General features: G+C 42.2%; 1 protein-coding gene across 2 annotated transcripts in view; it reads left to right on the forward strand.

Annotated features, from left to right (window-relative positions):
- Nucleotides 1-6,235, forward strand: part of LOC106611473 (nucleolar and spindle-associated protein 1) — a 7,417-nt gene extending 1,182 nt beyond the window's left edge. For both annotated transcript variants that reach the window (XM_014211713.3, XM_014211712.3), the window contains exons 4-12: nucleotides 1-18; nucleotides 199-294; nucleotides 399-511; nucleotides 675-725; nucleotides 888-1,084; nucleotides 1,350-1,513; nucleotides 2,439-2,555; nucleotides 2,681-2,783; nucleotides 5,970-6,235. The exon at nucleotides 1-18 is cut by the window's left edge and continues 106 nt beyond it. In XM_014211713.3, coding sequence (XP_014067188.1) covers nucleotides 1-18; nucleotides 199-294; nucleotides 399-511; nucleotides 675-725; nucleotides 888-1,084; nucleotides 1,350-1,513; nucleotides 2,439-2,555; nucleotides 2,681-2,783; nucleotides 5,970-6,057 — 947 coding nt within the window. In that variant the 3' untranslated portion in view covers nucleotides 6,058-6,235. The remainder of the gene's footprint in view (nucleotides 19-198; nucleotides 295-398; nucleotides 512-674; nucleotides 726-887; nucleotides 1,085-1,349; nucleotides 1,514-2,438; nucleotides 2,556-2,680; nucleotides 2,784-5,969) is intronic.
- Nucleotides 6,236-12,152: the final 5,917 nt, after the last annotated feature.

Here is a 12,152-nt window from a genome sequence, read left to right on the forward strand (position 1 = left end):
TTGCAGCAGTGATGTTTGGTTAGTCTGGAGGACTCTAAAGGCCATGATGATTTGTGTAGACACATTTTTTTTTTTTGCAGAAGTCTTACGTAGGGGTGTGTCTCTGGCCTTTTGTTTATGAAATAGGTGACTACATGAGCATCAACTCTGGTTATAATAATACTATTATTGATCACGTTCTCATATTGCTTTGCACAGGAGTGGGACAGAAAGTGGTGAAGCCAGTAGGAAAGATCCCTCGCCATGAGGGGCTCCTGAAGAGGACTAAGTCTATGTTGAAGCCTACGACACCAAGTTAGTCATCTGAATCATATTTGCTGTAGCTACATGATCTTAATAACATGCTCAAACTCTCTGTTCTGTTATGAAAAAATGCTAATAACCACATTCTATTGTAGACTTCAGAAAGCTCCACGAGGCGCATTTCAAAAGGATGGAGTCAATTGATTCATACGTGGAAAGGAAGACCAAGAAAATTGATTCGTTCAGAAATTCAGTGAATGAATTGAAGGTAAATAATTGTATATAACGTTATAATGGAGATCGTTGAGATCTGGCCACTGTGTGGTTTTCATTAAGTAATAAGCCCATTCAACATTGCAACCATTGTTTTATTGTAGTCATCAATTTATACATTTTTGCAAGTAGTTAACTATAAACACTTTATTCTTCAGGTTCTTTCAGATAAAACTCTTTTGACACCAACTGAAGGAAAAACTCAAGCAGTAAGTACACTTTTTGGTTTCCATAGTTGTTAAAGGTAAATTACTACCACCAATGAAACATTTTTCCTTTCAAATGTAAAGCCAGGTGGCTATTTTGAGAGGGATGATTCCCAAATCCAATGTGTTGCTCGGTGTGGTCAATGAACTGTTGTGTTTTTGCAGAGCTCAACCTCGAGCCGCGCCTCCCTGTTCAGCCCTGTCTCCCAGAAACAAGCTACAGACAGACGCAGACTTACCCAGGTCTCAGCCAGCAAACCAGCTACTGACAAACGTAGACTCTCGGCCAGAAAACCCCCCAAGAAGGAGACGGTTGTCCCTTTCAGACCCACAGTCCTGTTCACTCGCCGGATCAACGTTCGGTGAGACACTCAAACATTATTTTGTCTTGAGTATTCCTAATTATTTTAGCAGTGCTGAAGCTTCTAGGTGTCTGTTGATTTACCACTTCTGATTTAACATTCACATCATTAAACAAGATGCGCTGTCATGAGCTGCTAACTGGCTTCGTTCTGGTGACCACTATGAATTAATATTTCTTGGGAAGGATTTAGTTACTGCTGAATACTATTGCCAGTTTGTGGAATGAAACCTGTATAGTCAGTCCAACGGTTGGTTTGTGTACAGGTTCTCACAAGCTACTCAGGATAATGAGCACAAGAAGACTATGGTAAAGACGCCAGCACGCATGGCAACCCGCGTGGACCTCCTCACTCCTGGGAAAGAGAGTACATTTGGAGGGAGACTTGACGTCAACAAGACCTTTGTTCTCTCCAGCGCTAAGACACCAGGTAACCTATACTGAACAAAAATATAAACGCAACATTTAAAGGGTTGGTCCCATGTTTCATAAGCTGAAATAAGATCCCGGAAATGTTCCATACACACAAAAAGCTTATCTCTCTCACATGTTTGTTCACATCCCTGTTAGTGAGCATTTCTCCTTTGCCAAGATAATCCATCCACCTGACAGGTGTGGCATATGAAGAAGCTGATTAAACGGCATGATCATTACACAGGTGCACCTTGTGCTGGGGACAACAAAAAGGCCATTCTAAATTGAGCAGTTTTGTAACACAACACAATGCCACAGATGTCTCAAGTTGAGGGAGCGTGCAATTGGTATGCAATTGGTATGCTGACTGCAGGAATGTCCACCAGAGCTGTTGCCAGATAATTGAATGTTCATTTCTCTACCATAAGCCGCCCCCATTGTTTTAGAGAATTTGGCAGTATGTATAAAACATTTTTAAAAAAAACGCAGACCATGTGTAACCATGCCAGCCTAGGACCTTCACATCTGGCTTCTTCACCTGTGGGATCGTCTGAGACCAGCCATCCAGACAGCTGATGAAATTGAGGAGCATTTCTGTCTGTAATAAAGCCCTTTAGTGGGGAAAAACTCATTCTCATTGGCTGGGCCTGGCTCCCCAGGCCCACCCATGACTGCGCTTCTGCCCACCCATGGCTGGGCCTCTGCCAAGTCATGTGAAATATATAGATTGGTGCCTCATTTATTTATTTAAATTGACTGATTTACTTATAGGAACTGTAACTCAGTAAAATCATGAAATATATGTATGTTGCATTTTATAGTTTTGTTCAATATACATCCTGCTAAATCGAAATCTAATTTAAGTAGTCTTTACTTATTTTCTGTGCCTTGCTCTACTGAATGGATCCCTTACTGGCTTTTATTTTGTTTGTTTTATTCAGCTTTTGTGTTTAATGCAAACACCAGTGTTCTTTCTAACTGTCCTGAAACCAACAAGAAGACCAACTTTGATCTGAAGGCCAGTCTCTCGAAGACTCTCACCTATAAGCCTCATAAGGGTAAGATATATGTCAGCATTCAGATTCTTACTGTATACCAGTGCATTCAGCACGAACCTGGTTGTCTGTAGGCTAATAAAAACATTTATTTTACTGGTCATCGTTTCTGGTCTGCCTGTATAAAGGAAAGCTGAAGCCATTCATGGTGGCCAAAGAGAACACAGTGGACCAGTCTCAGACCGTTTCCTCACACCAGAAGAATTACAAACAGCATCCGGTTCAGGCAAGGTCAGTATCCGGAACAACCGGTTAAAAGTGGAGGGGGAATCGTATTGAATTCCTGGCTCTTTCTCAATTCACCTATCCTTGATTCCTCTAAACATATTGGAGAATGCCATAGAAGGGACTTTTTCCATCCACAAGATGGTGCTGACAGACATGGCAGCTCTGCTTCTAGCTCCTAAGCAACTTTGCAGTATTTTTTTTTTTTTGGTATGTTATTTCTTACATTATTAGCCCAGAACTTTTTTGTTATTACATACAGCCAGAAATAACTTTTGGATATCAGAGCGGCAGTAACTCACCAGCATTATAACCAGAAATGCAATTTAACTTATCTGAGAGGCTGCTACCATGACACCTCCGGCGGAAAAGAGGTATTCGGAGTGGACTTCTAGTCCGACTCAGGAGGCGTGCACATCATCCACCGCTTCTGAGTATATTACTCGCTAATGTTCAGTCCCTGTTCAATAAAGTAGTTGTGCTCATGGTGAGGATCTCCTTCCAGAGAGACATCAGGGACTGTAACATACTCTGTTTCACGGAATTATGGCTCTCCGGATATACTGTCCCCCGTCCATACAGCCAGCTGGGTTCTCAGTACTTCTGGCAGACAGGAATAAAGAACTCTCCGGGAAGAAGAAAGGCGGTGGTGTATGTTTCATGATTACCTACTCATGGTGTGATTGTGATAACGTACAGAAACTCAAGTCCTTTTGTTCACCCGACCTAGAATACCTCACAATCTAATGCCAACCGTATTACCTCCCAAGAGAATTCTCTTCGGTTATAGTCACAGCCGTGTATATTCCCCCTCAAGCCGATACCACAACGGCCCTCAAAGAACTACACTGGACTTTGTGCAAACTGGAAACCATGTAACCTGAGGCCACATTTATTGTAGCTGACGATTTTAACAAAGCAAATCTGAGGAAAATGCTACCGAAGTTATATCAACACATTGCTTGTAGTACTCGCGCTTCAAAAAACTCTCGACCATTGTTACTCTCCCTTCCGGGATGGCTACAAGGCCCTCCCTTCGGCAAATCAGATCACAACTCCATCCTGCTGCTCCCTTCCTATAGGCAGAAACTCAAACAGGAAGTACCTGTGCTAAAGTCTATTCAATGGTGGTCTGACCAATCGGAATCCATGCTTAAAGATTGTTGTGTTCACGCGGACTGGGATATGTTCCGGGTAGCCTCTGAGAATAACATGGACGTATACACGGACACGGTGACTGAGTTCATCAGGAAGTGTATAGGGGATGTTGTTCCCACTATGACTATTTAAAACCTACCCAAACCAGAAACCGTGGCTAGATGGCAGCAGTCACGCAAAACTCAAAGCTCGAACCACCGCATTTAAACACAGCAAGGTGACTGGGAATATGGTCGAATACAAACAGTGTAGTTATTCCCTCGTAAGGCAATCGAACAGGCAAAGTCGCACTGCGCTATCCCATCTGGACAAGAGGAATACCTATGTGAGAATGCTGTACTTTGACTACAGCTCAGCCTTCAACACCATAGTACCCTCCTAGCTCATCATTAAGCTTGGGGCCCTGGGTCTGAACCCTGCCCTGTGCAACTGGGTCCTGGACTTCCTGACGGGCCGCCCCCAGGTGGTGAAGGTAGGAAACACCACCTCCACTACGTTGACCCTCAACACAGGGGCCCCACAAGGGTGTGTGCTCAGCCCCCTCCTGTGCTCCCTGTTCACCCATGACTGCGTGGCCATGCATGCCTCCAACTCAATGTAGTAGGCCTGATCACCAACAATGACAAGACTGCAGACAGGGAGGAGGTGAAGAGCCCTGGCGGAGTGGTGCCAGGAAAATAACCTCTCCCTCAACATCAACAAAATTAAGGAGCTGATCGTGGACTTCAGGAAACAGCAGAGGGCGCACGCCCCTATCCACATCGATGGGACCGCAATGGAGAAGGTGAAAAGTTCCTCGGAGTACACATGACTAACAATCTGAAATGGTTCACCCACACAGACAGTGGTGAAGCAAGGGCAACAGAGCCTTTTCAACCTCGGGAGACTGAAGAAATTTGGCTTGGCACCTAAAACCCTCAAACTTTTACAGATGCACAATTGAAAGCTTCCTGTTGGCCTGTATCACCACCTGGTACGGCAACTGCACCGCCGGCAACGGCAGGGGCTCTCCAGCGGGTGCCTGCTCTCCAGGACACCTACGGCACCCGATGTCACAGGAAGGCCAAAAAGATCATCAAGGACAACAATCATTGTTGTTAGCATTTCACTACATCCACAATAACATCTGCGGGGGGAAAGAATTACAATTTTTTTTAAAGAAAATGTAATCTGTATTTAACTAGGCAAGTCAGTTAACATCTACAGGATTGTTGGGCCCCCCTTGGGACGGTTGAGCTAAAAGTAGGCTAATGCGATTAGCATGAGGTCTGTCCTGGGAATTTTTTTGTTACTTACAACCTATCTGATATTGGCTGAAAGCTTAAATTCTTGGTAATCTTACTGCACTGTTGAATTTATAGTAGCTATTACAGTGACATAATACCATGCTATTGTTTGAGAAGAGTGCACAATTATGAACTTGAAGTTGTTAATAAACCAATTAGGCAGCCTTGATGCAAAATTCTGAGCAGAAATGCAATGATTCATTGGATCAGTCTAAAACTTTGCCCATACACTGCTGCCATCTAGTGGCCAAAATCTAAATTGCGCTTGGGCTGGAATAATATATCATGGCCTTTCTCTTGCATTTCAAAGACAATCGTACAAAGAAACGCATGTTTTTTTTCGTTGTATTGTCTTTTATCAGATCTAATGTGTTATTCTCCTACATTAATTTCACGTTTCCACAAACTTCAAAGTGTTTCTGTTCAAATGGTATCAAGAATATGCATATCCTTGCTCCAGGCAGTTAGATTCGTGTATGTCATTTTAGGTGAAAATTGAGGGAAAAAAGGGTCCGATCCTTAAGTTATTGCACAGAACAAAACGTAGTTAAGAACAAATTCTTATTTACAATGATGGCCTACCCGTCATTTTAAACATGTGTATGTGACCAATAAAATTTGATTTGAAAAGGAGATGAGGAATCAAGGAAAGACTAATTGAGAGAGCCTCTGTTTTGAAACTTGTTTTCTCTCCGAATGATTGGATGTGTAACCTGTTATGTTGATTTCCATATTGCTTTTATTCTAGGGAGGAAAGGAGGACAAAACAGACTGAAGTCAGGAAGCAGAAGAAAGAGAAGATGCTTGGAGCCAGACGAGGCCTCATCATCACCTGATTATTCTATACTTACTTTTTGCTCTTGTGAAGTTTAAACTCTTGTCATTTCAGACCTGCTGATTGATGCCTGTCTCACTTTACCCTTTTCCTCTACTTTGACTTTCAGTTCCAACTGAGTTTTTTGATTTTTCGATTCACCTATAACAATGTTTAATAAATGTTTTTTTTTAACTTTAGTATGGTACAAATAATGTTTTTCATATTTTGTATACCTGTGTCGTTTTTGTAGACATTTTACATTACATTTTAGTCATTCACGCTTCGAACACACCGACGGCATCACTGCGCAAAATGGTACGCAGCATCATCTGGTTATGTACGCAACAAAAGGTCAACATTCTCCTTCTGCTACCATTTCTGTCAAGCTGCCTACAACATACAGTTTGACAAATCCAACGTAGACACCACACCTGAACGCACTTCACTGCAAATGCTGCAAGGCAAACGCAGCGTTTTCATTGTAAATTAATGTAATTCTGGTGTCCCAAAATGCAGTGCCCGTTGTTGGTGTGATCGAAGTGTATGCAGATGGTCTTATCCAGAGCAACTTACATTTTTGTATTTTATTTATTTTTTCCCCCTTCTCCGTGCTGGCTCCCCCCATGGGAATTGAACCCACAACCCTGATGTTGTAAGCGCCATGCTATACAATTGAGCCACACAGGACATTAGTCCTAAATATTTTGTACAGTTTGGTCATATTTTGTTATTCATGTGAATTGTATATATATTTTTTTTATACCATTTTTGAACTTAGCTGATGTAAAGGCAATGTAAATACCAGTAGTAAAAAAAAATATTTCCCCAAAGTAACGTTTGTTTTTATAGAGGACAGATGGATGATGCTTGTATACCTCATATGCAGACTCGTGTGTGTGTGTGCACGGTCGTTATATGGCTTTGAAATCAATCTCCAGTTGAAAGGGACCCGTCTGCCTTATCACATTTTACATTTTAGCAGACGCTCTTATCCAGAGCGACTTACAGTAGTGAATGCATTCATTTCATGCCTTTTTTTTTTTTTGTACTGGCCCCCCGTGGGAATCGAACCCACAACCCTGGTGTTGCAAACACCGTGCTCTACCAACTGAGCCACAGGGAAGGTAATGTGATTCCAATGGTGTTGACTTAAGAACAGAAAAGAAGGCATTAGAATCGTTTTGTCTGTTTACTTGCTTGTATGCTTCTCAATAAGCATATTTGAAACAGAATTTTAGTTAGCATAACATGTCGTGATACAATATAGTACTGTAAGAAAATCCATCCAATACCTTGTCTAACCAGAGGGGATTTTGATCAGCTTGTATCCTACAGTGACTAGAGGAAGCATTTTTGAGAATGGAATTTGTAAAGAAGTAATCAGATGTAAGTCTTGGACCCAAACACTTCTGGAACACATTAAGCTCTCACAAGATCACATAGTGATACCAGAAATTGGAAACAAGTCACGCAAGTAGTTAGCGTTGTCCCAGATCTGTTTGTGCTGTCGTGGAAACCTATTTGGCGTTGGCATGACGGCACAAACAGACTGGTAGCCAGGTTAACATGTACTGTGTGGGACTCAAACCACTGAAGACAGTTCAGAAACTCTGGACACCTGGCTATACTTCACCTTGACAACTTGCCAGTAAGACCCTCCCCCCGTGTGTACAGGAAGTAACTGTACATGTCATCTTTCTGGTGGGAGAAGTAGGTCTCGGCCCTGACGTTGATCATCCATGGACACCTGGCAACACGGATGTTGAAACTGGACCAATCATGATGCTTACTGTCAAACGGACCCTGTTAAAAAATAAAATAAGGTTTAGGTTTAACATAATAAATGGATACTTTATTTAAACTAATTCTGTTACATGGAAGGACATGCTCATCGTTTGGGGGAGGAAAGACAAGCCTGAGTGCTAGTCTATCTGCGATCACGCCAACTTGTTGTCATTCCAGATTTACGCCGATCTAATGTTCATTGCTTGTGTTTCTTGGCCCAAGCAAGTCTCTTCTTATTGGTGTCCTTTAGTAGTGGTTTCTTTGCAGCAATTTGACCATGAAGGCCTGATTCACGCAGTCTCCTCTGAACTGTTGATGTTGAGATGTGTCTGTTACTTGAATTGTGTGAAGCATTTATTTGGGCTGCAATTTCTGAGGCTGGTAACTCTAATGAACTTATCCTCTGCAGCAGAGGTAACTCTGGGTATTCCATTCCTCTGGCGGTCCTCATGAGAGCCAGTTTCATCATACGCTTGATGGTTTCTGCGACTGTACTTGAAGAAACTTTCAAAGTTCTTAAAATGTTCTGTATTGACGGACCTTCATGTCTTAATGTAATGATGGACTGTTGTTTCTCTTTGCTTATTTGAGCTGTTCTTGCCATAATATGGACTTGGTCTTTTACCAAATAGGGCTATCTTCTGTATACCCCGCTACCTTGTCATAACACAACTGATTGGCTCAAAAGCATTAAGAAATTCCACAAATAAACTTTTAACAAGACACACCTGTTAATTGAAATGTATTCCAGGTGACTAACTCATGAAGCTGGTTGAGAGAATGCCAAGAGTGTGCAAAGCTGTCATCAAGGCAAAGGGTTGCTATTTGAAGAATCTAATACATAAAATATATTTTGGTTTGTTTACACTTTTTTGGTTACTACATGATTCCATATGTGTTATTTCATAGTTTTGATGTCTTCACTATTATTCTACAATGTAGAAAATGGTATATAAAAAAAAGTAAAACTCTGGAATGAGTAGGTGTGTCCAAACTTTTGACTGGTACTGAATATGTAATAATATTCGACTAGTATTGGACTTGATAGACTACAATAAGCACATTATGGAAGATAGCTTTATTTTATTTGTAAACCTTTACAAGGCTTTTGATTTTAACATTATTTCATTTTTTAGAATCTTAATTTATTTCTTTTTTCTATATTTTGAAAGTGTAATTAAGACACTTTACAGTAATAGTAACAGCTCTGTTAAATTATCCCATGGAACGTCACAGAGATTCGATATTAGACGTGGAATTAAACAAGGATGCGCCGATTTCTCCTTTCTTATTTTTATTGGTCACACAAGTTATGGCACTTCATCTCAATAAGGATAGTTTTAGGAGTATTCAGATACAAGATAAAGAGAATATATTCACAATTGGCTGACGACACCGCCATTTTTTTTTTAAAGATCATAATGAAGCCAGGAAAGCTATTGAGTGTATTAGTCAATCAAATGTATTGATAAAGCCCTTTTTACATCAGCCGATGTCACAAAGTGCTTTACAGAAACCCAGCATAAAACCCCAAACAGCAAGCAATGCAGAAGCACAGTGGCTAGGAAAAACTCCTTAGAAAGGCAGGAACCTAGGAAAAAACCTAGAGAGGAACCAGGCTCTGAGGGGTGGTCAGTCCTCTTCTGGCTGTGCCGGGTGGAGATTATAACAGTACATGGCCAAGATGTTCAAACGTTCATAGATGACCAGCAGGGTCAAATAATGCCTTCTCACATGTATCTCGTTTTTCTTCAAATATTAGGAACTGTGAATTATTTGCATTGAAAATATGTGACTTAAACTCAGTATGTAATATCCGTGTAAAAGATGTGTACTTCTGTCAAAGTCTGAAGGTCTGTCCAGATTAGTTTATACCTCCCTTGCCTTTGATGTTCCTCTGTCAGTAACTAAAATGGTTGATACAAAATTATTTAACTTCATATGGAGGAATAAACCTAATTATTTAAGAAAAGCGGTAATATGTAGCACCCAAAGTAAGGGAGGTTTGAATGCTCTGGATTTTAAAATCCAGACCATCTTTAAGATCAAATGGATACAAAACTATTTAAGAAATAAGGATTGTATTTGGAATATAATCCCTAATTTAATATTCCAACAGATTGGTGGTCTTGAATTCTTTCTCTTCTTTCTCAAATGCAACTTGTGGGTAAGATCCCTATTAAGCTTGCTATCTTTCATAAACAAGTACTTCTAACTTGGAACTTTATATACAAACAGAATTTTCCCCCACATGTAATAATTTTCCCCCACATGTAATAACATGTATATAAGAAAACTATGTCAAGACGTGTCACGTCCTGACCAGTAGAGGGTGTAGTTGGGTCAGGACGTGGCATGTTTGTGTTGGTTAAATGTTGGGTGGATGATTGGGACTTCCAATTGAAGGCAGGTGTGTATAGTTGCCTTTGATTGGAAGTCCTATATAGGTGTGTGTGTTTTTCTTTGGGGTTGTGGGTGGTTGTTTTTGCACTGCGTTTCTAGCCTGCAGAACTGTAGCTGTTGTCACTTTGTTTGCATTGTTAAGTGGATGCTTTACTTCTTTATTTTAATTAAAGATGAGTATTCACATACCTGCTGCGCCTTGGTCCATTTCTACAGAAGACAGCCGTTACAGAACCACCCACCAAAGGACCAAGCAGCAGAAGAGGAGGAAGCCACAGGAGAAGAAAATGGAGGAATGGACCTGGCAGGACGAAAGAAAATTCTGGGCGGACAAGTTAAGGGAGCTAAGGGAACCCGAGAGGCAGCCCCAAGATTTTTTTTGGGGGGGGCACACGGGTAGTTTGGCCAGGCCAGGGAAGAGCCGTAAGCCAGCTACCCGTGACTACAGGGAGGTGCGTACGAGGTGGAGGGCGTCATGTTACGCTGAGGTGCGCTCCATCTCGCCTATACGGACGCACAGCCCAGTTCGCCCAGTACCAGCGCCCCGCAGGTGCCAGGGCAAGGGGAGCATCGAGCCGGAAGGGGTGATGCCAACCCTGCACTCAAGACCGCCAGTGCGCCCTTTCGGTCCGGTGTTTCCCGCTAGACACACTAGCATGGAGGTGCGTGTCTCCAGGCTGGTACGTCCAATACCTGCCCCACGCATCAGGAGTCAACAGTCGTCGTCAGAGCTGCCCGCCAGTCAACAGTCGTCGTCAGAGCTGCCCGCCAGTCAACAGTCGTCGTCAGAGCTGCCCGCCAGTCAACAGTCGTCAGAGCAGTCGGACTGCCCTGTTCTGCCGGAGTGGCCCGCATGCCTTCCGGCCCAGCCCGAGTGGCCCGCATGCCTTCCGGCCCAGCCCGAGTGGCCCGCATGCCTTCCGGCCCAGCCCGAGTGGCCCGCATGCCTTCCGGCCCAGCGATCGGCGCCAACAGAGTGTGCGACGCCGAAGGTGGAGCGAGGTCCACGTCCTGCACCTGAGCCACCTCCAGGATAGGTGGGTTGGGGAGGGAGGGTGTAGCACAGTGCCGTCGGTGACGGCAGCCACCCTCCCTTCCCTCCCTTATTGTTTAGGTGTTCCTTTTTGTTGGGGATTTTCTTAATTTTTTGTTGTGTGTTTTCCTTTTTTTAGGTGCATCCCGGGGTCTGCACCTTGAGGGGGGGGTACTGTCACGTCCTGACCAGTAGAGGGTGTAGTTGGGTCAGGACGTGGCATGTTTGTGTTGGTTAAATGTTGGGTGGATGATTGGGACTTCCAATTGAAGGCAGGTGTGTATAGTTGCCTTTGATTGGAAGTCCTATATAGGTGTGTGTGTTTTTCTTTGGGGTTGTGGGTGGTTGTTTTTGCACTGCGTTTCTAGCCTGCAGAACTGTAGCTGTTGTTACTTTGTTTGCATTGTTAAGTGGATGCTTTACTTCTTTATTTTAATTAAAGATGAGTATTCACATACCTGCTGCGCCTTGGTCCATTTCTACAGAAGACAGCCGTTACAAGATGTTACTATTCCCTCTGCTAGAATATACTGGAATACAGCCCTAGGACAAGTGAACTGGAACAAAGTCTCGTTGTTGTCTGGTAAATATTGTATATCTAATAAGGTGAAAGAAGAATCATACAAACTAATTTGTAGAATCTACCCTGTAAATACCTTTATTATACAGATTCAAAATAGCTATTGATAAAAAAAATGTGTATTTTGTGGTTGTGACCCAGAGACTCTTGACCATTTATTTTGGGACTGTTCTTATGTCATAACATTTTGGAGTGAGTTACAATATTTTATTTTAAAATAAACTAATATTAATGTTCATTTGAAAAACGATATGTTTTTATCCAAATTATATATACCCTGATTTAACTTTAATTTTTTATTTGTTTTATTTTT

This window comes from Salmo salar, chromosome 09, assembly GCF_965601325.2.
Source record: "Salmo salar chromosome 09, fSalSal1, whole genome shotgun sequence".
Taxonomy (NCBI): Eukaryota; Metazoa; Chordata; class Actinopteri; order Salmoniformes; family Salmonidae; genus Salmo; species Salmo salar.